At 48.1% G+C, this 25,873-nt stretch overlaps 1 protein-coding gene across 1 annotated transcript; it reads right to left on the bottom strand.

Annotated features, from left to right (window-relative positions):
• Positions 1 to 8,442: 8,442 nt before the first annotated feature.
• CPT1C (carnitine palmitoyltransferase 1C) lies at positions 8,443 to 25,840 on the bottom strand. The gene is made up of 19 exons (XM_010993175.3): positions 25,397 to 25,840; positions 24,600 to 24,747; positions 21,743 to 21,882; positions 20,427 to 20,598; positions 20,197 to 20,298; positions 19,972 to 20,109; positions 15,689 to 15,766; positions 15,343 to 15,450; positions 15,154 to 15,238; positions 14,558 to 14,753; positions 14,260 to 14,442; positions 13,458 to 13,563; positions 11,756 to 11,872; positions 10,908 to 11,072; positions 10,530 to 10,664; positions 9,754 to 9,906; positions 9,168 to 9,281; positions 8,963 to 9,055; positions 8,443 to 8,760 (listed from the first exon to the last, which is right to left on the bottom strand). The coding sequence occupies exons 2-19, from the start codon at positions 24,738 to 24,740 to the stop codon at positions 8,575 to 8,577; spliced, it is 2,412 nt and encodes an 803-aa protein (XP_010991477.1). The 5' UTR covers positions 24,741 to 24,747; positions 25,397 to 25,840; the 3' UTR covers positions 8,443 to 8,574.
• Between the last annotated feature and the right edge of the window lie 33 nt (positions 25,841 to 25,873).

The raw sequence follows: 25,873 nt of genomic DNA, 5'->3' as shown, positions 1-25,873 counted from the left end.
TATGTATACATATATTATATGTATACACACACACACAATGGAATGCCACTCAACCATAAAAAAGAATAAATAATGACATTTACAGCAACATGAATGGACCTGGAGATCATCATTCTAAGTGAAGTCAGCCAGAAAGAGAAAGAAAAATGGCATATGATATCACTTACACGTGGAATATAAAAAAAAGGACCCAAACAAACTTATCTACAAAACAGAAACAGACTCACAGACATAGAGAATAAACTTATGGTCACAAGGGGTTTAAGGGGGTAGAAAGGGATAAATTGGGAATTTGAAAATTGCACCTTTTGGGGAGTGATGGAAATGTTAGCTATCTTGATTGTGGTAGTGGTTTCATTGGTGTATACATCTATCAAAATCCATCAAAGTGTACATCTGAAACATGTGTAGTTTAGTGTACAGGAAACATACCACAATAAAAATGTTAAAAAAATAAAATTTAAATTTAATTTAATATAATTTAATTAAAAAAGACTCTCAGTTTTATCTGCATTCAACCAAATATCCCCATTGTAAGTCGCAGGGTCCCACTCCTTCCCAATAGATGCCCAAACCTTCCTATTAGAGACTTAGCGAGGCTTTAATGCTGGAGCCCACACAGTTTTAATTTCTGTTGGATTTTTAGCCCTGTTGGCACTGTGTTTACAAGAAATGAAATTCTTCTAGGGTTTCCATAGAAGCTCTTTGGTTCTCTGTCTGTGACTAGAGCTGAGAGTTTAAAGACCTGAGCTCATAATGTTCTTCCGTTAAGCATGTCAGAGCCCTCAGAAGAAGCCACTGAATATCACAATCCTTGTGGCCACTGTAGTGCTATAATGGTTAATTGTAGCAGCCACTGGATCCCCCAAGGCACTCATTTGGAGCCTCATCACAGTCAACATGGATGCTAACACACGCTTTTACCATGATGCCACTACATCTATGGTTTCCTAGCGCCCCATTTCTTGGCAAGGAGCTCATCACTGTGTTCAGACCCTAAAAACCAACTAAGTCATCTCCAAAACCCCATCTTTGAGAATCTGCTTCCTGTGGCAAATATTGGTGTCAGTCAAGGTATGTTCAGGAGACAGAAATCACACCAGTTATTTTAACAGAGATGATTTCATATAAAGAAATGTTTCTTACATATAAAGCATTGGTAACTAGGTAACTGAAAAGGCAGAAAGAAAGCCCTATGGTACTATAGGGGAAGTAATGACAGGAAGCAGCTCCTGCTCCTGGTGCAGGAAAAACAAAGGATACAAGTGAAAATTATGAAAACTAAACACTTGGATGAGAGGGTCATTGAAAATGAAACTCAGACAGTGAAGAGGGAGGACTACTCAGCTGGTGCAGGTATATGTAAGCTCAGAGGACCACCAGAGACTGGGACCTTCTCCAGAAGCATGCCGAAATGGTGCTGGCATCTCCGAGGGTGTGTAAGATTTGGAAAAAACTGCAAAGTAGACTTAGCAGCCGCTACAGGAAGGAACTGCCTCAGCTCGGGTAAAGAAGCTGTGCTGGGTAATGCTGATGGGAACAAGAAACTGACAGGAAATAAGCATAGAGCAAACAGGAAGAGCCCAGTTCTAGTGCTTCCTCCAGGCTTCTATAGTCCCTTGGGTGCCCCCTATTGGCCGAGTCTAACACAGCCAGTTGGCAAAAAAGTGCGGTTTACAGAGTCCCAGTCTCAGATTCACGAGGCCCAGTATGGGGGAGCAGATATGAAACCAAGAGATAATAGCTTAATAATTGCACACATAACAATAGTGCGTGCCAAGGACCAGCAACTATGAGTAATCCAATTCCACTCCCCTAAGGTCCAAATATATCTTTTTTAAACTTATTTTTTAATTTGTTTTTAAATTTGGATGGGAATTAGGTTTATTTATATATTTATTTTAACGGAGGTATTGGAAATTGAACCCAGAACCTCATGCATGCTAAGCACACACTCTACCACTGAGCTATACCTTCCCTTCCCACCACATATAACTTTTAAAGAGTACTTGAATACTTGGGAGACTGTTTTCCCTGGATAGCTAGCCCAAATGTTGTGCTGAAGTTAATTCTATCCAAGTCATATCGTGGTTTTAATGTAAATTTAATCAAAATCCCAATAAGATTATTTTTTTAAAGGAGCTGACCCAGTTATTCTAAAGGTCTTCTGAAGAAATAATAGATGAGATAAAGAATATAGATAATAGATGAAATAAAGAAATAAATAGATGAGAGAAGCAACTTTTTCCATAGGAAAATAATAAAATGGACATAAAGGCAGAGATGGGGTGATGCTTCAAGGAATGCCAAAGATGGCTGCAAACCCCTGGAAGCTGGGGGTTTGTAAAAATTCAACTGGTGGTAACAGAAACCACCCTGGTTATTTTAAGCAGAATGAATTTACTACAAGGAAATAAAGAAACTGTCAGGAAGGGATGGAGGATTGGACCCTGGGCTATGTCTCCAGGAAAGTCTCTCAGAACGACAGTGCAGAAGCACCCCTCCAGTGTTTAGCTATTACCTCCTCTGATCATGAAAGTTGGAACTAGGGAGCCCCCACCCCCACCACTCCTGGGGGAACAGGTGGCTGCAGGAACACACAAACTTAACTAGGAGGTAGTCAGTTTCATTAGCAGCTCAGTGAGTCATCAATCCCAAAGTTCACACCCTATGTAGGTCCCTCCCTTTCAATCTGACCTAGCCACTTGCTTTCACCAGTAGAACATGGTGGAAGTGATGCTAAGCCAGTTCCAGATCTAAGCTTAAGGAGGCCTGGCCTCTCCATTTTTGTCCCCAGGGGGAGCTGTGGGCTGCCCTAGAATAAGTCAGGCTGCCCTGTTGGAGAGATTTCTTGAAGAGACCTCCTGGAGAGGGAGCATCTTGGCCATCTTAATGTCCTGCTGACCCTTCAGCTTTAAGTAGTGACCAGTGACCACAGTGAGGTCAACTCAACCCAGGTTGCAGGATCGTGAACAAATGGAAGGGATGGCTTTGAACACTGTGGTGAAATGTACATCACATAAAATTTACCATTTGAACCATGTAAGTGTGCATTTCTGTGGCATTCATTACATTCACAATGTCATGTAACCATCAGCACCATCTATTTCCAGAGCTTTTCATCATCCCAAACAGAAACTCTGCACCCATTAAACAAAACCTCATTCTCCATTCCTCCCACTTCCCAGCTCCTGGCAACTGCCGGGAACATCTTTTCATGTGCTCCTTTGTCTATCTTCTCTGGAGAAATGTCGATTCAAGTCCTTGGCCCATTTTTCAATGGGGTTGTTTGTTTATTGCTGTTGTTCGGTTGTAGGAATAATGTCATATATCTGGTATTAACCCCTTGTCAGATATATGACATGAAAATATATTCTTCCATCATGGCAGCCGTCATTTCACTCTATTGATTGTGTCCTGGGATGCACAAAATTTTAAAACTTTGATGGAGTGCCAGTTAACTATTTTCCCTTTTGTTGCCTATGCTTTGGCTGTCATAGCCAAGCCCAGGGGTCATTGCCAAATCCAGTGTCATGAAGCTTTGCCTCTATGTTTTCTTTTTTTTCCTCTCTCTCTTTTTTTCCCCAGTACTTTTTCTTTTGCTCCTATGTTTTCTTTTAGGGGTTTTATTGAGTGCACTTGGCGGTCTCGCAGATCTGTGTCTTTCTTCAACAGTGTTTGGACAGAACAGACCGAGAGACACCTCTTCCTCCAGCCTCGGACCATCCTTCAACCATTTTTTCCAGTTGAAACCTTCAGAACCAGCCACTCGCCTATCCTCAGCCTCCAGGACAGCCAACACCATTGTATGAACTTAACTCCTTATTACCAAGCAACCATGAGCTCCCAGATTGGTTAGAATTATTCCAGCGAGGTTGAAGCCTCCATCAACCACCTGGTCAACAGGCATCTGCAGGCCTCCTTCACCTACCTCTCTCTAGTGAGGGTCCCCAAGGTGCCCCTGGCAGGAGTTGCCCTCAGCAGCGCGCCTCCGGCCCTCTGCGCTCGCGCTGGCCTTCTTTGTCCGGTTAGGCACTCAGAAGGCGGAGTTAGCACTCCTGGCATCGCCCCCTGGTAACCATTGTTCCCGCCATCTTTTCCCGCGGGGCTTCTATTTCACCTCCACACTGTGGCTCTGGAGAGAGTGGGCCACTTTTTCCGAGAACTGGCTGAGGAGAGGAGGGAGGGGGCAGAGCATCTCTTAAAAATTCAAAACCAGCACGGAGTCTGCGCCTTCCTCCAGGATCCGTCGCGAGACGAGTTGGGGTAAAACCCGGGACGCTATGGAAGCTGCCATGGTTCTGGACCAGGCCATTTTGATCTGCCTGCCCCGGGTTCGGCCCGCGGCAGGCTCACACCTCTATGACTTCCTGGTGATCCACTTCCCAGGTGAAGAGGTGAAACTCATCAAGAAGATGGTCCACCACCTGAAATCGCCGCAGTCTGGCCAGTCCCAGGCTGAGCTGGGCGAGTGAGTATCTCTTCCAGAGGTTCCACTAGGAGCCTCTGGAACCCAGAGGACTTTGAGGAGCCCCTCTGGTGTCCCCCTGGTGTTAGGGCTTCTACCTGAAGCCTCTCTCTGCAGCTGCTAGGCAACTTTTTAGCCACGGTGGAGCCTTCTCCCAAGCCATGGACCAAACGGAAACAAATAAAGTCCAATAAAGCTTTTTACAGAAAAAAAAATATATATATATATATATATATATTTACACACACACATAATTTTATATTTTAAAATTTTTATAATTTTAGCTCTTACAGTTAGGTCTTTGATCCATTTTGAGTCCACTTTTGTATATGGTGTAAGAAGAGGATCCGACTTTGTTCTTTTGCACGTGGATATCCAGTTTTCCTGACATCATTTGCTGAAAAGACTGTCCTTTCCCCCATTGAATGGTCTTGGCACCCTTGCCAAAGATCATTTGACCTTATATATGAGGATTTCTCCTGGGCTTTTATTCTATTCCATTGGTCCATAGGTCTGCCTTTATGCCAGTACCACACTATTTTGATTATTGTAACTTTATAATAACTTTTGCAGTCAGAAAGTGTGAGATCTCCAACTTTGTTCTTTTTCAGGATTGCTTAGGCTATTCAGGGTCCTTGAAGTTCCATATAGATTTGTCTATTTTTATTTTTAAAAACTCACTGGACTTGGATAGGGATTGCCTTGAATCTGTAGATGGTTTTGGATAGCAATCGACATCTTCACAGTATTGTCCTCCAAAGCAGATTCATGAGATGTTAATGATTTTTAATTGCATGTGTGGCTCACAGTACTGACTTAAATGTTCCCCAAAGCACTACATTAGCTCATACAACTCAATAATAAAAAAGCAAACAATGCAATAAAAAAAAATGGGCAGAAGGGGGAAGGGTATAGCTCAAGTGGGTTCAATCCCCAGTACCTCCTCTAAAAATAAATAAATAAATAGGCCTAATTACCTCCTCCCCCCAAAATAAATAAAATAAAACCTTAAAAAAAATGGGCAGAAGACCTAAACAGACATTTCTCCTATGAAGACATACGGATAGTCAACAGGCACAAGAAAAGATGCTCAATACCACTAATTATCAGAGAAATGCAAATCAAAACTACAATGAGGTGTCACCTCAAACTGGTCAGAATGGCCATCATAAAAGTTCACAAACAATAAATGCTAGAGAGGGTGTGGAGAAAATGGAACCCTCCTACACCATTGGTGGACATATAATCTGGTGCAGCCACTGTGGAGAACAGTATGGAGGTTCCTTAAAAAATTAAAAATAGAGTTACCATATGATCCAGCAATTCCACTTCTGAGCATATACCTGGAGAAAGCTCTAACTAAAAAAGATACATGCAACTCCAGTGTTCACAGCAGCACTATTTACAGTAGCCACGACACAGAAGCAACCTAAATTTCCATCAAGAGATGACTGGATAAATAAGATGTGGTATGTATTTTTTTTATGTGATGTGTATTATACAATGGAATACTACTCAGCCATCAAAAAGAATGAAATTATGCCATTTGCAGCAACATGGATGGACCTAGAGATTATCACACTAAGTAAAGTAAGTCAGACAAAGACAAGTATCATATGATGTCTTATGTATGGGATCTAAAAATGACACAAATGAATTTATTTACAAAATAGAAAGAGACTCACAGACATAGAAAACAAACCTATGGTTACTAAAGGGGAAAAGTGGGGAAGGTATAGATTAGAAGTTTGGGATTAGCAGATACAAACTACCATATACAAAATAGATAAACAAAGACCTACCATATAGCACAGGGAACTATATTCAATATCTTGTAATAACCTATAATGAGAAAGAAAATGAAATAAATATATATATTTATTTCATTCAGTTATATATATATAACTGAATGAAATAATTTATAATTTATAAATAATTTATAATTTATTTCATTCAGTTATATATATATATATATATATATATATATATATATAACTGAATAACTATGCTGTACACCGGAAACTAACACAACATTGTAAATCAACTACACTTCAATTAAAAAAGAAACCACATTGGTTCACCCTATTAATAATATCATGTTAGTCAGACTGGATAAACAAGCAGTAGCTAGTGCGTTGGGGTATTGCTAAGATATGTGCCCTCCAGAGGGTGGGAAGTAAAGTTTACAAAGTTTCAAGGACCTACCACATCAGGGAGGGTTTAGGAGCCCGGGCATCAGAGGCGTGGGGAGTACTAACCCAAAGGGAAGAACAGATACCACATCTTACCACTAAGAAAGAAGCCCGTGGTCTTCATTCTACTGGTTTAGGTGTCTTCAGGTTTGGAGGAAGCATATTACACACTGGGAAATACTGCTCCAATTCATTTTATAGATAATAAGGAAGACTTCCAGCTTTGAGTGACTCCCAGGTCAGGAAGGGACTGGTACCAGCTGTAAGGCAGACAGCCCTGCCGATTGGGACACAGCAGACCCTGTGATACTAGAAGTATCTGTAGATTGGCAAAGATGTCATGCAGACTTTCTGCCAAGAGTTTCTTCCCTGAAAGGGGAAAGCGCAGTGTCGACCTCAGCGTTCTGAAACAAGGCAATGCACCGTTCAAAGGGAGCTCCTGATGTGCAACTGACCCCTTGCAGAGACGGAGCCTAAGAACACAGTTACATCATGTGACACGCAGCCAGCATGGCCCATCATGAGTTTATTCTGTTGGAACTCCCAAATATTTCAAGTTGGGTGTATTCCACAGGGAGCCATCAGAAGGTGGAACCTAGATCAGGCATCAGTGGGGCCAGAAGACACCAATAAGCTGCATCAGGAGAGGGGCCAGACCCCATGACATTCACCACTGCTGCACCAGCACCTGCTTCTCAGCACCTGCCCCCACCTGTGACTTCCCCCAGAGCAAGCAATTCAGAGAGAGAGCAAGAAGGAAGCCAGAATGTCTTTTGTGTCCTATTCACTTCTACTATAATCTTTTAGTTACAAGAAAAGAGTCACTTAAGTCAGTCCACACTCAAGGGGAGAGGAATTAAGCTCCACCTTTTGGGAGGAGGAATGTCAGAATACTTGGGGACATTTTTGGAAACTGCTACAGTTGGTGAGTTGCATGTGGAGGTTGGGCTGGTGGAAACTAAGGTGCTCGGGATTTTGATTTGGATGTTGGGCTGGTGTTATTATGCTTGACTCTGTGGAAGCAATGGGACTTGGAGTCATGGAATTATGGCAGTGGTGGGTTGGATGACTGGGGCTTTGGTGTGGTTAGATGGGGTTGGTGTTATGAGCTCAGGCTGGTGGGTGTGGTAGAGGAGTGTGGTATTTAAAGCCATTAACTATGGGTCAAGTTTAAGTTTGGGTGATGGTGGAGATTGGAAGGAAATTTTGGTGGGGTGGGTGGAGTTTGGGGTTGGATGTTTTTGTGTTGGTTGTATGCTTCAAATTGTGGTTGGGTTGTTGGGTATAGTGAGATGTGGTGTCATTGGATCACTGGATGTTAGAAACCTGGAGGAGGTTAGGGCAGTGGACATGAGCTAGTGCATTTCTAGTCCATCACTCAAACGAATCTGTCATTGAGGTGAAGGTTGGAATGGCTGGGTTTGGGGTTAGGTAATAAGAGTCTCGGGGGATTCATTTGGGAGATGTCAACTGGAGTGGCTGGATTGGCATCAACCTCTAAGTTGGGGGTGGGGAGTTGGTGTTGGGGCAGCAGGAGCTAAACTAATGAGAGCTTGTGGGGTTGTCTGACTGGGATGGTCCTTGAATGGTTGCGTTTCTTATGACTGGAGCTGGGAAGGCAATAAACTGGGCAGGTTGGGGGTCGAGGCTGAAGTAGTGATTGTAACTGGGAATTCATGGTGGGGCCTGGAGATGGATGGGAACTTTTCTCCTCCTCCACCCTGATACGATCCTCACCTCTCCCACCCTCGCCCAGGCCAGGAGCACAGCAGAAACCACACACCCAGCTTACACATCTTTATTAGACCAGATGTGAGATTTCCAAACCCAAACAGGCTGCCTCTGTCCTGCACCAGCCCGCCATAGAGACCATCCCCCTAGTTCCTGGGGAGACCAGCTCCCTGCTGGAAGGTGTCAAAAGTTGGTGGGTGTCATGGGTGCCCGAGAGCCCCCAGTGTGGCAGGGGAGAGAGCCACAGCTGTGCTCCGAGTCCTCCTCCCCTGACCCTCTGCACCGGCGCTTAAGACGCTGCCCCTCCTGGAACAGGGCGGCCACGTCCAACAATGCATCCTTGATGTGTTGCCCCAGCCGGTGGGAGTCCTGGAAGGAGAAATGTGTCATGCCCAGGGGAAACTGGGATAGGAGCTCCTAGGGGCTGAGAAACAAGAGGCTGGGTCCCCTGACCCCTGAGTCGGAGGGCTGAGGGGGTTGGAGATTGGGACCTGGATCATGGGACAGTAGGGAGCTGGGAGTTCGGACTCCTAGGCTGAGGGAGGAGAGGGTGTGTGGGGGTTAGGCTCACCGTTCTTGTGCTTGACTTTTTGCTGGAGATGTGGAAGGTGATAGCCTCGTCTCCCGTGAAGATGTAAGAAACCCCATAACCGTGGTCATCGGCCTGGAGAGGGACAGAATAAGGGGAATAAAAGAGCCCCCACTCCCCACCTCTCCTACTAGGTAGACGTGCAGACCCCCAGCCCCCTCCTGCCTCAGGTCCCTGTTCCACTCACAGGCCCAAATCCACCACCAGAGGAAACGTAGTCGGGGTAATTCTGGACATCAAACAGGTGGATTTGCTGAACAGGAATCTGGCTCGTGGCCAGCTGCCACTGCTCCGAGTGAACCTGAGGGACAGGAGTCATGTGCAGGGACAGGTTACATGTGCAATAAAGACAATCAGACCCGCAAGTCCGTGTTGCCTTGGCTGAACTGCCTATTTCCCTAAATCGGCCCATCTGCCCCTCTTCCCTTGGTCTACCTGACCTCATCCCTCTGCTCTTCTGCTTTTTTGACCACACCTCTCTCAGCTTCTCCCAGAACCCGCCCTCCTCTCCTGGTCCTCGGAACCACGCCCCTCTCCCTTTCAAACCCCAACCCTTCTCCTGGACCACATTCTTCTTCCCCTGACCACGCCCCTCATCTCTGACCACGCCCCTCTCCCCATGTGCCATTTCCCCTCTCCCTTTCGCTCTGCCCCGGCTCCCTAACTCCTGGGTTAATACTCCTTTTTTCAGTCTCGCCCTCCTTGCCCCGGAAGTGCCTCCCTTCTCCCATGGTTTGCCACTTTCCTTTTTAATCTTTTCCCTGCACCCCAACCTGGTCCAGGAAGGGTGATTGTAGGTGGAGGAGTTGGGACACGATGTAGAGAGCAAAGAGGTGACGGTCAACCCCCTGTCCGCTCATCGCTGCCTTCAGCAGAGCCTGGTGCTTGTCCACCGCCAGGCGGAACAGGGCGAGGCACTGTGCGTCCTGGGATCCCGGGGGAGGTCACAGGTCATGGAAAGACAGGGAGGGGGCTTACTGCTGGGGCCTGTCACACCCCGGCCTCAACCCAGCTTGCAACATCCCTGCAAGGCAGAGATATCAACTATTTCGCAGAAGGGAAACAGAGAGGGGAAGTCGCTTGCCCAGGGTCACAGAGCAAAGCAGAATCAGGTGGATTCCTGGGTCTGTCTGACTCTAGGACCCAAACTCCTTCCATTGAACCGCAATACTTCATAAGTAAGGGGGAGAGGGAACAGAGGTGCCTGGGGGGCTCTGAGTAGAGAGGTTAAATAAGGACCCTGAGGAATCGTAACAAATGGAAGTTACAAGGTCACACAGAGGTTAAATAGAGCTACATTGTGGAACCAGGGCTCCCTCTTGGGTCCTCCCCCACGTGCTCTGTGTGACCCTCATTAAAGCATGTATCACATTCTCCTGAATTATCTCTGTCCCCCTCCATCACTGAGCTCCTGGAGGTCACAGACCATGCCTGGTTCTGCCTGTGTACCATCATGGGGCCTGGCCATCAGAAGGTGCTCCTTAATGTTTCTAAATGTGTGAGTGAGAACGTGGGAATGACCGAAGCCTCAGATGAGGCCCACACCCACTGTCTTCTCTTTGTCCTCCATGGCTTTCACAAAGTTGCAGGCCTCCCTCGTGCAAGAACGTACCGTCTCGGTCCGGCCTTCCAGGAACAAGCGAGTCATGGTTGACTCATAAGTCAGGCAGAACTGACCCCTGTCCTGGGGGGCAAGGATAAGAGGAGCCTGTCAGCTAGGCTCAAAGACTTCACAGACTTGACCCACCTCTGTCTGGACCTCCAGCCTTCTCCCACCCAGGAACACGTGGTTGGGAGAGAGAAATCAAGATGGTGGACCCACCATGGCAGTCACCAAGACGTCATTAAAGGGACTGATGAGGCAGGTCTTGGGGGCCCAGGGGAAGAGAGGTCCTGAGAGGGGGCTAGGGCTGGGAACCCAACTGACCCGGAAGTGGGCCAGCTGCAAGGCTGTCTGGATGAAACTGTCTGAAGAGAGGTGACAGCATTTTATGAAGCTCTTGCCAAAGTGGGAGAAGGGGAAGACGTGGCAGTCGATGTTTCCAGACAAGGTCTTGGCTCCCCTCAGGGCTAGAGAGATGGATAGATGGATCTGCCAGAGAAGGAGGGAGGGAGGAATGGCTGGGGTTACAGATAGGGGTAGGTTAGAGTTTGGAATGGGTCTGAAAGTGGAGATGGGAATGGAGTTAGGTTGGGGTGGAATATGAAAATGGGGACAAAGATGGGAAGAGGGATGGCAGTGATGGTCAGGATGGGATTGGGATTGGAGATAGGGATGGGACAGGGAATGGGGCTGGGTATGAGGACTGAATTGGAGTTGGGGATGGGGTCTGGGTTGGGTATGGAATGGGTTTAGGTTTGAGGATGGGGTTGGGGTTGGAGATGGGACTGAATTTAAGAATGGTGATTGTTGGGGATGGAGATGAGTTTGAGGTGAAGAGGAAGTTGCGTTTGAGTTAGAGCTAGAATGAAGTGGAGGTTGGGTATGGAGATGGGGTTGGGGATCGAGCATGAGGTTGGGTGTTGGGGAAAGGGTTGGTTTGGGGTAGGGGTTGGAGTTGGGGACGTGGTTGGGATGAGGTTAGATTGGAGATAAGGTTGGGGGTTTGAGGTTGGGGATGAGTTTGGCATGATTTGGGGGTGGGGGGGTGGGTTTGGAGTTGGGGTTAGGCATGGGGTTGATTTTTTGGTTGAGATTGGGGACTGGGATGAGGTAAGAGTCAAAGTCAGGAATTTGGGAACTTGGAAGAGAGGCCTAGAAATCTGGTCTCTCACCTTGTCTGGAAGGTCCCAGTACAGCCGCTGGGGCTGAGGCAGCGTGGGGTCAGGATCCCCCTTGCAGTGCCCATCTGTTGAGTAGCCCAGCTGAAAGCATTCTGTGGCCAGAGTGAACTGTGTGCAAACGGAAGCTGTCAGAGTTCCTTCCTCCCTCTGGACCAAGGGCCACCTAACCAGGGATCTCTTTTCTTAAGTCCCTTCTAGGGGTTGGAACCTCTGATGTTTCTGGGTAGGTTCTCAGGGTCATGCTCACTGAGAGCAAGGCTAATACTAGTACTTTTTAAAATGGAGGTATAAGGGGTTGAACACAGGACCTCATGCATGCTAAGCACACACTCTGCCACTGAAGCTGTACACTATCCCCTGCCCTTGTACTTCTGACTGCTAGATAAAGAGCCACCAATGGCTATCCCAGCCCTCCTGAGGACTCCTCCTGCCACAATCCCAGGACAGGAGAGATAAAGCTGGGCATAATATGGGCTTCCAGGGGTCAGCATCCATTGTGATTCAGTGGAGCCCACGCCCTGCTGGTTGTCAAATATTTTAAATCAGTCCCGATGGAGCACCTACTACCTGCCAGCCTTCCACTGAATTCTCACAACAACCCTAGAAAGAAGGGATTAATATCCTCATTATGACATTAGAAATATAACAGGAGCAGAACATCTCGCTTTATGTCTTAGAGTTTGCATTTCTCTTTACCTTATTCTACATGACATCTCTTTATTCAGAGTCAATATGCAGAGGGGGAAGGTATAGCTCGGTGGTAGAGTGTGTGCTAACCATGCACGAGGTCCTGGCTTAATTCTCAGTACCTCCACTAAAAATAAGTAAATAAATTAATGAACCTAATTACCCCCACCCCCACAAAAAATCCAACTCTCCCCCCAAAAAAGATGTAAAAAAAGAAATATTAAATGAAAAAAAAAGTCAATATGCAGAGATGATGTGTTAACAGGTAGTGAAGGGTCTGAGATTGAATTGAACTGACATTGGTGATTGACCAATATAATCAAAGGTCCCAAATTCCCACTTTATAAGCAAGAAACAGGCACAGAGGAATTGGTGCTTACCTGGGGCTGCTCTCAAGATCTGGAAGCGGCTCCCTTGCCCACATACATGCCTGACCTGCACCCTGGGTCACATCCAACCCCTCATGCCACCCCATGGAAGACTGGGAACCTGGTAGGGTGCAGACACCACGCCCTAGGATGAGCTAGGAACTAAATAAAACAGAGATGCTCAGGTTCTTAGCATTGGATGGGAGCTTGGAGATAAAAGAAAAGCCAAGCCTTTCACCTGATAGAGCAGAAACTCAGACTCAGAGGAGGAGAGGAACTTACCTAAGGCCACACAGCAAACCCAAGCAGGAAGATGGTTCTTACTCAAGGTAATGGGGTTGGAAGGCCTCATACTGCAGCCTCAGAGCCCTCTAGAGGGTTTTTCTCGCTCTGCAACTTCTGGCTCTGTGACTCTGGGCAAATCACTTCCCTTCTCTGAGCCCCAAAAGCCCATTCATCAAAGGAAGGGCATAACCCCAGAAACCCTTCTTTGCTAGGTGACCCTGGTCAGGTCTCGGCCTCTCCCCAAGACTCCATTTCTCCTCTGACCCTAAGGCCCTGGAGAGAAAGATCTGCAGAAATGGCGGTGGATGGGGGGGTGGCAGTCCCGGGGGCGGGGGGGCTGTCAGCTGCCCTACCTCCCACATGTGCCCTGAGATGGGGCAGTCGGCCCATGAGTGCTCTACACTGAGGCCCAGCCTCCCGTTGGAGAAGACGATCAGCGAGAAGGATTTGTCAAACCAGCTGTGGGGGGAGAATTCAGACTGGTCACCGAAGAGTCAGGCCAGGAGGGAAGTCGGGGTGCCTCTCCGTGGGAACTGAGGGGGTTTTGAGTGGGTAGCTCCAGGAACTGGGGCTGGGGTCCTGGTGTGGGGAACTCTAAGAAGGTGGGGTCTCCCCAGGCGGTTCTGATGGTCTCTGAAAGGTTTGGAGAGTTCAGGGATTCTGAGACAATGTGTTGAGAAAAGGTCAGGGCTTATGGTGCGGAGAGCCTTGGAAATCAGAGTGGTGCCTGGTGGGCATCTGGGAAGTTGCCTGAGGATCTCTAGGTTTGGAGGTCCCAGGTCAGGGGTCCTGGGCTTAGGGCACATACATTTAGGTCTGAGTATTCCACGGTCTGCTGTATTGAGTCCGAGGTCCCCAGGCTTGAGGTCTGGTGGGGGTGGGGTGGGGTCTCTGGGTCGAGCAGGTCCCAGGTTTGGCATTTGTTAATCCTCAGATCTGGGGTCCCCAGGTCTGGGAGTCTGAGTCTGTTGTCCCAGGTCTAGAGTCTCTCAAGGTCTAAGAGTTCAGGTCCAGGGTTTGGTGGTCCTTAAATGTGTGGTTCTGGATCTGGGGTCCCAGGTCTAGGGGTTATCTGCTGCAGAGGTCCCCAGGTCTCAATGCATTGGGTCTGGGATCACAGGCGGGGTAGGGTCCAAATCCCCGGGTCTGACTCACCGGTCGTAGCCCCTGCCGGCCAGCAGGGCGTGGGCGTAGGCATCTAAGGAGGCTGCGGGGTCCTCCCTGGAGACCCCCGCGGGCTCGGAGTCCAGTGATACAAAGAAAGCGGCACCTTCGACGGCCTCTAGGGCTTCCTCGGCCTGGGTCTTCAGGGACCTTCGCACCTGAGCCCACATGTCCCTGTTGGGGGACGTGCCTGAGTCCAGGCTGGCCCTCCGCCCTACCCAGCCTCCATTCGGCTCGCAACCTCAGGATGCTGGCTGGGCGTCCGGGCCCACTGATCTCTGACCCTTACCTGGGAGCAGCGGTCAGGGCGGCCAGATGCTCCTCGTGGGGGCAGGAGGGGGAGGGGTCATCCAGGATTCGCTGGAACTGCTGCTCCAGGGCCCGCGGGGATAGCAGGCCGCTTTGGGAGTGGGTCCCCACGCGGAAGAATCGGCCCCGGTGGAAGACGGCCACGTGTCGGCTGTCACGGAGGTGGCGAATGTGGTCTAGCGGTGATACATTATAAGACCAAGAGTAATGGGGGGCAGATATAGCTCAGTGGTAGACTGCATGTGTCGCATGCATGAGGTCCTGGGTTCAATTCCCAGTACCTCCATTGAAGAAGGAGGAGGAGAAGAAGGAGAAGCAGCAGCTTTATTAGGCATGTCTCAAGTGGTCTGCACTGCCCTAAGCACTCCTTTCATCCTGACCACCCTATGTACCCTTATTATCCCATTTTAGAGAAGAGCAAACTGAGGCTCAGAGAGGGTCATAACTTGCCCAAGGTCATACAGCAAGGGAGCTATGGAGCTGAGATTCTAACCCAGGCAGGCTGGCTCCAGAGAACATGCTCTTGGCCACTACACTGTTCTGCCTCTGTCAGTGAGGAGGCGAAAGGGGGCTCACCTTTTTGGACCCCTGGGATTCGTGTGGTGTTGAATATCTTCTCATACTGAGCAGAGCATAATGGCCTCATTCCCATCAGCAGAGTCTGCAGGAGACCATGGGCTGGTGACCTGCCTCCCAGGACCCACGTGGCTCCGTGGTCACAGGACCACATCCTCCATCCCCAGCCCACGGGGGCAGCCCTCTTACTGGCAGGATCTCCTGGCGGTTCAGGCGGTGGCGGTACAGAAGGAGGGCATGGACGGCGTTCCCCGCCCGAGCTGCCTGCACCGGGGTGGGCGTGACGTACAGGAAGTCCTGGGAGGGGCAGCCGAGGGGAGAGAGAAAATACCTGGGATCAGGTTTGCCTGCGATTGGTGCACGGACCCCAAACAGAGATCTTGAACCCAACAGAGGGTGGGATGGTGAATTCCAGACTGTGATTCGGGTCACTGACCCTAAACTCCACATTCTACCCAGACACCACAACATCAGGCCCAGGGAAGTATGAACTCCATCCCCTCCCCAGCTCCCAATCCCCTTCTCCCCTTCTTACCATCATATAATAGTTGCTGTTCACCATCAGTGAGTTCCGGGAGCGCAGGTACACAAATTCTTCCCACCAGTCACTGACCTGGGAGTGGGGCAGAGAGATGCGCAGATGGGAGAGGGTGGGGGAGTGGGGGTGGGGACAGGTTGGGGAAGAGTGGGATGGGGGAGCCCCCCTAAGACTCTGCTATGTCAAACAGGGAGGATGGGGCTCATGAAGGAGGCAATCATGATCAGTAACTAGCAATAATCTAGAAATCCATCCATGGGGGATCAGTTAGCTAAATCACGCTACCCTCGTGTTATGGAATACTACATAGCTGTTAAAAAGGACAAGGTACCTCTATATTACTGATGCAGTATGAGCACCAAAACAGGTTACAGAGTGAAAAAAGCTAGGCACACAATAAGATCTGTGAAACTATCCCATCCAAGATTCTAAAAAATACTGCTAAGACCCAAGTGTCCACCAAATTGATAAACAGACAACCCAAATGTGGCCTATCCCTACAATGGAACGTTAATATCCAAAAGAATGAAGTTCTAGACTCACAGACATAGAAAACAAATTTATGGTTACCAGGGGGGAAAGAAAGTGGGAAGAGAGAAATTGGGAGTATGAGATTTGCAGATACTAACTAATATGTATAAAATAAATAAACAACAAGTTCATACTGTATAGTACAGGGAACTATATTCATATCTTGTAGTAGCTTATAGTGAAAAAGAATATGAAAGCGAATATATGTATGTTCATGTCTCAATGAAGCCTTATGCTGTACACCAGAAACTGACACTAAATTGTAAACTGACTATACTTCAATTAAAATATGTATATATTATATATATATAAAATATATACAATATATATAAAAGGAACCGAAGTTCTGATTCAGGTTACAACAAGGATGAACCCTGAAAACATTACACTAAGTGAAATGAGTCAGACACAAAAGGGAAAATAGCATATGATTCCACTTTCATGAAAAATCTAAAAGAAGCAAATTCATAGAGACAGAAAGTAGCAGTGAGGTTACCTGGAGGTCGGGATCTTTTGCCTAATGGGTACAGAGTTTCAGTTTGGGATGAGGAAAAGATTCTAGAAATAGAGACTAGTGATGGTTACACAACATTGAATATATTTAGTACTACTGAATTGTACACTTAAAAATGGTTACAATGGCAAATTTTATATTATGTATATTTTAATCATAGTTAAAATGATGTATATTTATATTACATATATTTAATGCATAATATGTTATATAATATATGATATTATTATATACTTTAAAATTATATATAGTATATATACAAAATGTGTATACTTTAAAATATATATATAGCTCCCTGGGCACAAATATATGTATGTATATACTCAGAAAGGACTCTAACAACAGTGTTTCTCATAGGCAGTGGTGAGAGACACAAGAATTAAAGGGAGGTGGTCAGAGAGGACTTGAATGTTTTCTAGATGTTTTCCTTTCTTCTATGTCATAGAATCTCATAGACTCTATGAAGACATCCCTGTTTGCTTATGTCTTAAAGTTGATGGCATCTTACACTTCCTTACACTTAGACCAGATAGTATGCTGTTGTCATTCTCTGGAAATGTGCAACATCTTCTGGAAAAACCCAGAAGGTTCCAGCAAATGCTAGAAAATTTCTCTGCTTTGATCTAGGCAGGTGTTATCTGGTTATATGCATCCATAAAACTTCATCAAGATATACATGTAAGATCTGTGTATTTTACAATATATATAACATTGTAACATTATATGTATATCATGTACCATTTTTTAAAAAGGAAAAAAGATACCAGCATCAAAGCTTGCTGAAGCCTATGACGCAGAAGAAAATCTTGGAGATAATTGTGGAGCAAGTTTAACCTCCAGGAACCAAATGGTTGGGATGGGGGGCAGGGGAGTTAGCGATGAATCAGACTAAGTTAGAAAATCTCCAAAGCAAAGTAAAAATTAGTCTAGTTTTACAAAAAAGTCGCTTTAGTGCCCTGCACCAATGACTTTAGGTAGATTATAGGTTTATCAATTTATTAAAAGAAATTTTTTTTAAAATGGAGATACTGGGGATTGAACCCAGGATTTTGTGCATGCTAAGCACACGCTCTACCCTTGTCTGCCAAGGTAGATTATAGGACTTTAGGAAATGCTACATTGCCAAGGTTCTTGACAACACAGAGGATGAAGCTGTGTGAAAAACAGGGAGATACGGATAAGTCTGACTCAAAAACAACTTTGATAAATTTGGGAGTTTGAGATTTGCAAATGTTAACCACTATATATAAAAATAGATAAAAAACAAATTTCTTCTGTATAGCACAGGGAATTATATTCAATATCTTGTAATAGCCTTTAATGAAAAGTAGTATGAAAATGAATATATGTATACATATGCATAACTGGGACATTATGCTGTACACCAGAAATTGACACATTGTAACTGACTATACTTCAATTTAAAAACAGTAAAATATACATGGTGTGTGTATATATTATTCATATGTATACTTATATATTTACATTTATAATATACTTATTATGTTTATATATTATTTACATATAACTAGTATATTATTTATATGTTATACAGTGTGTGTGTGTATATATATATGTATATATATATATTTTTTAAGAGCAGAATCTGGTCCAAAAGCATGAAGAAAAAAAAAAAAACTGAGGCCTGGCTTCCGTCCTACCTCTGCAGACATGTCTCAGTGCTTCCATCTGGCTTGTCTGATGGACCCTTCCATGCTGCTGCACCTCTGGGCTCTGTCTCACATGCTCTTCCCTTCCCACTCTGCAGTCTCCCTTCTGATATTCTCATCCAAGTCCAATGTTTCCATACCTTCTACAGCTGAAGGCTCTCATTTGCTGTCAGAGTTCAGGTCTCTTTCCCCAGCCCTCACCCAGGTCTCTGGCTGCCCAGGGACGTCTCCCCTGGACCCCCCAGGCTAGTCACACCTGCCTCCAGAGCTCCGTGTCTTCACCCCAAAGTTGCCCCCCTTCTCCACATCTCAGGCAGAGCTGCTCAGTCCTCCTAATTACCAGGTGAGACCCGAGGATTTTATCCTCGCCATTTCCCTCCTCCACCCCTACATCCTGGCAGTTCCCAGCCCCACTCTCCTGCCCCCTGACTCCCCCTGCTTGGTCCCCTGTCCCACAGCCCCCTCTCTGGCCTCGTCCTCTCCCCTGGATCTTCACCCAGCCTCCTCTCCAGCCTCCCAGCCCCCAGCGTCTCCCCTCCAGTCTTTCCCCAACACCAGAGCTGCCCGGCCTCCCCCCTTCAGAATCCTCTCATGGCTCCCTAGTACCCAGAAGAAAAAGTCAAGGGCTCTCAGCCGGAGTTCAAGCCTCTCCCTACCCTCCACCATCACCTCTCATGACCATCACCCTTCCGAAACTTTGTTCTGCAACATTACTACCTTCTCGCCTTTGCTCGGGCCATTCCTTCCTACCAAGCTGGCAGGTTCAAATTCTCTCCAACCCTCAAGGCTCAGCCCCAATAGCTTGTCCTCCCGAAACCCTGAGCCTCTCATCCAGCTGCGGCCTCTTTTGACCATGTCCCCCAAGACACTCACATCACCCCATCGGTCATTTCATCACTACCTCCACCTTATCACATGCTGCCAGAGAGCTGTTTATGACTTCCTACAGAATGGGAGGCCTGGAAGATGCGGTTTGGGTGAATCTCTGACTGGCTCTATGCCTCAGTTTCTCAAGGAGCTCTACTCAGAGTGCGTTCAAGAACTTAGCTCGTGAAATCAGAACAGAAGCCCATTTGGGGCACGCGTCTTTGCAGAGAGAGGGTGTAGGAAATGAGAACTATTCTGGGAGCGGGGCTTAGAGTTTTAGATGGTCAGCAGAGGCACAAAAATATTGGCAGGGGCCTGGAATTCTGGTTTAAATACTGGAGGGTTGGGGGCAGAGCTCTGGATGTGGGCGGGTCCTGGGGGCAGAGCTTAGATTCTCGACGAGCTGGGTTCAGTTGGAGCATGTTGGGTGGGGCTCAAAATGTTGGCACAGGATTGACAGGGTTCAGGATACTGGAGAGTAGAGTGGAGCTCAGAATATTGGAGCATCTAGGGCTGGGTTTATACTATTGGAGCGTAGGGGCGGGGCTCAGAATACTGAGGGTGGGGGCGGGGCAAGTCAGAGATGAGGCTCCAATCTCCGCACGGCGTGGGGAAAGTGGGCGTGTCACGGGGCTGGGCATAAATTCTGGGTTGGGAGCGCGGGCTCAGAACCTTTGCCAAAAGGATTCGGGACTCACGTAATTGGACGCCCACCAGGACTTGAGCTGTAGGTACCACTGCAGCAGCGATGCCTGCAGCCTCAGGAATTCCTGCGCTAGGGCCGCAGTCCAGTCGAAGGCCTCGTCTGAGAGGACGGGTCGGACAGACTCCAGATACTGACGGGCAAGGAGGGGAAGAGGGTAGGTCACGCCCCTCGCCCGGCCCCGGCCGCCTCCCGCCCCATCCCGGGGTGCCTGGCCCACCTTGCGCACGGTGTCCTGCACGGAGGGCACGGGCTGGCGCGGCAGGGAGCGTTGGTAACTGAAGAGCATTGGGTGGCGGCCGGAGAAGATGCGGACCAGGGCCTGGCGGAAAGCTGGAGTTAGTGGTTCATTAAACTCCTCACTGAAGCCCGGGACCAGGTACTGCGGGAGTGTGGCAACCCAAAGAATGGGACAGAGAGAGCTTGAGTAGGGCTCTGACCCTCCCATACCAGCCAGGTCTTGGTGGGTGAGGACATGGCTCCGTGGGGTTCAAGGAGCCAGCCGTGGTAGGACAGAAGTAGCCTCAGGGCCACATGAAGCGTGAAGATCAGAGCTCCCCACAGACATGAAGCAAACAGCGCAGCTGCCAGGACCCCCCGAAGCCTGTGGTGCTGTCCACCCCTGGTGGGGAGAGAAAGAGAATGGGCCTGGGTCTCCCCTCCCTGCGCATCCCCACCCAGCACTTGCCCTTCTTAACATTCTCTGACTCTGGTCTTCTGGCTGTTGGATGTATATCTTGTAGAATTAGAATCAATCAGAAAAAGTCCAGTTTCCTCATTTGTGATGTACTGAGTGTGACCCTCTCTCACCACACACACTTCTGCCCCCACCCCTGCCCCAGAATTGTAGAGACAGAAAGCTTCTAAAATCAGTTCCCATGGAAACTGGCAGGTGCTCAATAAATGGGAGCTGGTATTTCTATTGAAATAAACCAGATATCAAATTACACTCTAAGGCAGTGGTTCTCAAAGTGTGGGACCAGCAGCAGCACCACCACCTGGCAGCATGTTACAGATGTCAATTCCTGGGCCACACCCAAATCTATGAAGACACAAGCTCTTGGCATTTGGCCCAGCAATCAGTGTTTTAACAAGGCTCCCAGGTGGCTCCAATGCAAACTCAAGCCTAGGAAATCAACATGATTGCAAAGTTGCAATCAGATAGCTTGCGAGCAAATCCCACCTGGAGAACTTGGTGTGAGTCACTTCCCCTCTGTAGACTAGGTAAATCTAGCCTTCCTGGAAATTTCTACTTCTGATCCCAGATCTACCCTTTGAGGCTGTCTGCACAAAATCTGAACCTTCTTCACCAGAAAGACTAATCCAAGAGTTAGAACTTGCCACTTCACCCGCATCTGGTTTCCAAAACTTTTCCAACAGTTATAACAATTCAACCACTCCATCCACCCACTCTCAGAAGCAATTATTACTCCCACATTACAGGTGAAGACCCTGACACCAGGAATGGTGAGGTCTGTGGCCAACTATAGACTAACAGAGCTCATACTTCTGTTAGTATCTATAACCATACCTATCATTGTCTAGTTTGCCACCATCCCTCTAGCAAGAAGCAGCCAGGATGGAAAGTGTGCAGGGAGAAGATGGAAAATCACCTCCTTTTTGTTGATGCCATACTTTTATTAATCTGACCCCAAGTAGATCTCAGAAGCTACTTTTCTTTAGCAGGCATGTCATTCTGATAGATAAACTTACTGGCTGGAGAGAAGGGGATTAGGAGGTCACTGGGCTGAAGTGGGGGACCTCACCAGTCTGGCAGTGACTCTTTGATTTTCTCCATCAGTCCTAGGGAAGGATCCAGTTGGAGGAACCAGGCAAGCTGGATTGCACTGAAGAGGAACAGCCAGCTGAGGGGGCTCGCAGGGAACACACCTGTGAGAAAGTCGTTCTGTGGAGAGGAAAGAGCACCTATTTAATTGATTATCACCTCTACTGATCGCCATTCTTCACTACTGATTCAGCACTGAACTGGGTGGCTGAGACACAGTGAGGAACAGACCAATCTAGGTCCTGCCTCCAGGGAGGTCAGACCAGAATGAAGTGAGTGCTAATGGCGATAGTAAAAGGCAGGTTGCTCAGGTCCACTGGTGCCAGGATGAACTGTCAATCACAAACTGTGCAGATGCCTTGTGACCGTAATGCAGCAGGAGACACTGCAAGGTACCCTACTCCGGGGTCTGCTGTATCTTGGAATTTCATATTCGTTTGGAAGCCATTTCAGGGGACGCTCTAACCTCCTTTCCAATGAACCACCCACTAAGTGCTAGACCCTGTGCCACACACTTGGCCCAATGACCCCCTGCACGTAATTCGCAATAGCTCTAAGGTGTAGGTATTGAGACCACATTCTAGAGAAGCAGCCCAGGATCGTGGGGCAGCAGCATGGGCTCCAGAACCAGACTGCTAATTTTAGCTCTGCCGCTACTTCTACATCTTAGCAGCTGTGTGACCTGGGGAAAGTGAAAGCAGCTCTCTGGGCTTCTGTTTCTTCATCTGTAAAATGGGACCACCACAGAAGGCTCTAATGAGAAAGAGGTGAACAACAGATTTAAAGGGCTTGCTTAGTATAGAGCCAGGGACACACTACTACCTAACAGGATTTTAGAAATCAGGAAACAGAGGTCCAAAGACATTACTAAATGCCAGAGGTCACACAGCACCTATATGGCACACAAGATGAGAATGGCAATGCTAGAGTGGAAATTTCTGTGAACAAGGCCTTCTACTAAGACAATCAATGCTTACAACAATCCTTCGAGGCAGGGACTGTCAAGATTCCCATTTTATAAGTGAAGAAACCGAGGGACCATCAGGGAGAGAGGCAGCAACATGATAGAAAGGAAAGGATTATTATTATCACAATGATCAAGTAATACTAATGTGATGGTCTACCGGGGTCCATTGGCTTAGGGGACACCTGACTTAGGAAAGAGCTTCAGAGGTGACTCGAATACAGGCGTGACAGTCAAAATATCTGAAAGAGCCACACCAGTCAAAATCCATCTCTACGTGTAGAAATCAGAACAGCGGTTGCCTTGCAGTGAGGGTGAGGTGGGGGGCGCTGGCTGGAAATGGGTGCGTTAGAATGATGGCAATACGATCTTGATGGGGAGCTGGTTATACAGGTATCACACAGGTTACAAAATCATCACAAAACTCAAGGACTGTACACTTGAAAAATCTGCATATTATTATGTATATAATTCTCTCTGTTTAAATATATACATTTGTGCATATATGTGTGTGTGTTTATGGATTTAACCATTTAACCAGTGGTTAATGGCCACTTGTTAACACTTTGGTTGCTGGATTGGACTGAGGCCCAGGGTAGGGGTTCCAGGGGTAGGACTGAAGGGGAATTATTGGGGGTCTGAGGTAGTGGCTGTTTACCCACTGGAACAAATAATGCCTCAATTTTAACAATGATTTTAACAACCAATGTGGCCCTAGAAGTGTGATCCAGCCTGCTCAAGTGTCCCAGCTTCCAGAGACACTCCTGGACTGCCTCATTGTTTTATTACAGCACCTCCAGGCTCCGTCTTCCTCACCCGCTTTATTGTCCTCCATAGCACATGTCACCATGTAACATACTCTGCGTTTTGCTTATTTCTCTCCTTTATTGCCTTCTCCTCCAATGAGATCAAGAGCTCCACGAGGGAAGGACTGTCCATTTTGCTCCCTGCTATGTCCCCAGTGGCCCCAAACAATGCCAGACCCTGAACAAATGCTCCACAGATATTTGGTGAATGAAGAACAATATTATTATCAAAAGCTAACACTGACTCAGCACTTGCCCCAAGCTAAGCATTTTACTCAGTGCTTAAATGGAAGCATTCATTTAATCCTTACAACTGTTCTTTGAGGGAAATGTCATCAACACCCCTGCTTTACACATGGGGAAACTGAGGCTCAGAATGGAGCACTGACCCAAGGCCACACAGCTAGTAAGTGGCAGAGCCAGGATTCAAACTCAGTCCTGGCTGACCCCACAGGTGTTCAAGACTTCTGTTCACAGACAGAGGGTGTGACCCGCAGGGAGACCCCTCATCTAGATGATGCCAGAGTTCTAGAACTGGGGACCCTGGGGCAGACACGCTGGAGAGGGGTACTGGGGGTTCAGAGCATGGGTACGGAGGGGGCTCTCAGATACAGTAGGTGAGAGCTATGGGAAAGGGGGTCCTTCAGGATGGGATGTGAGCTACCCAAGATCTTAATCCGGCCATGGAGTTCTGGAATGGGGAGCACCTTGTTTAGAGCCTGGAGATGGAAGGGAATGGTGAGAGGTGCACCACCGTAAGGGGACTGAGTTCTAAAAACTGGGGTGGAAATTGTGTTTGCGGGTGTGGGGAGTGTGGGGAGGGGGTCCAGGAAGTGGGTACAAGAGGTGAATAGGGATTCTCAGGGGGTGAGGTTGAGGATCCCAGAAGTGAGCCACAGAGAGCCTGGAAATAGCTTCAAGGGGCCCTGGAAATAGACATCAAAATTCCCAGATGGGGTGACAGGAACCCAGAAATGGGACCACTAGAATGCCGGAAGTGGGCCTCAGGCATCCCGGAAGCAGGTAACTGGATTCCCGGAAGGAAACCAAGCCACAGCCCTCCTCACCCAGAAACGAGAGAGATGCCTTTTCCACGAGCGCAGTCCGGAGAGGTAGATCTCCTGCAACACGGGGGCACTGAGCTCCACTTTCCCCGGGTCCGAAGTCAGCGAAGGTCGGAAGTCCACGGCTTGGTGCGCTTCAGCCATTTCACGCCTACAGCCCCGGGAGGAGGACAGAGGGTCATTCTCCAGGACCCCCCCCCCCAGCCCCTAACCCCGCAGACCCAGGAGTATATAGAACGCCAGCTCACCCTTCGCTAACCACCTGAAAGGTCTTTAAGGTCTTTAAGTTCCTGAGCGAAGACTCCAGTGTCGGGGGACGTTGATTGGGAGCCTCTGTGAACGCACCCCTTTTGCGGCTATTCTGAGAACATGGTGCGGGGACAGTGCTCCCCCTCGCCTCAAAGGGCTTTCAAAATTCGAGGGTCGGGGAGGGAAACCAGTCCAGGGTGAGTTGCGGCATTATGGGAAAAACATTAGTCCCAAACCCATTTGAAATGAACACCTGCCGGACGTTGGCATTGTCCATCCCATTTCCGCTTCCCATTCTAAGGCGGAGGGTGAGGGGGAGTGAGGGGGCAGTTGGATGGGGGCTTTTTATAAATTTGTCCGCTCTGCTGTGGCCCGGGCTGGAGGGGATGGGGGAGGGAGCACCCTACTGCGCATGCCTTGCGGGCAGCGATGCTGAGACTGAGAGCAGAGGCTAGCGTCGAGAACAACTGATGGAGAGGCCCGCATGCCCGACCCAAGACACAGTCCTCCAGCCCCCGCAGGAGCTCGGGCCACTCCAGTCTGGCACTTACCACGTTGAGTCAGGGGTCCGCCGATCGGATCCTGGGGACCAAGCCCGGGTACACCTCCGCGACCCCCGATTTAGAGCGCCGGGTCCATGCCTCCCACTTGCATATGTCCAATTCCAGTGCTACGAATCCACGACTTGGTCGACGGGCCTCCGGAGCCCCTGTACACCTCCGGCTATCTAACATTCAATAACGCTGATTTCTGTCTCGTGCCTCGCCGGGTGTAAGTCCCGGGTTTTATCCCCTCCCCCTTCCAATCTTCTATCCCCGCCTCCTTCAAATCGCTGCGTTCTATCCCGCCCCCTTCGAATCCTTGCGTCCAATCCCGGCGCTCCATTCAATCCCTATCCCTCAGACTCCTTCTACCCGCCTGATTCTCCACTCTTGGGCCTCCCCCGTTCTACGCAGCTCCTCTTCTCCGAACCCCACGTTCTTCGACTCCCTAGTCCGTTCTTTGTCCCTTTTACCCTCCTTTCTCTT

The sequence above is a fragment of the Camelus dromedarius genome, chromosome 9, assembly GCF_036321535.1.
Source record: "Camelus dromedarius isolate mCamDro1 chromosome 9, mCamDro1.pat, whole genome shotgun sequence".
Lineage (NCBI taxonomy): Eukaryota > Metazoa > Chordata > Mammalia > Artiodactyla > Camelidae > Camelus > Camelus dromedarius.
The sequence above is the reverse complement of the archived record's forward strand: the minus strand, read 5'-3'. Positions and strand labels throughout refer to the sequence as shown.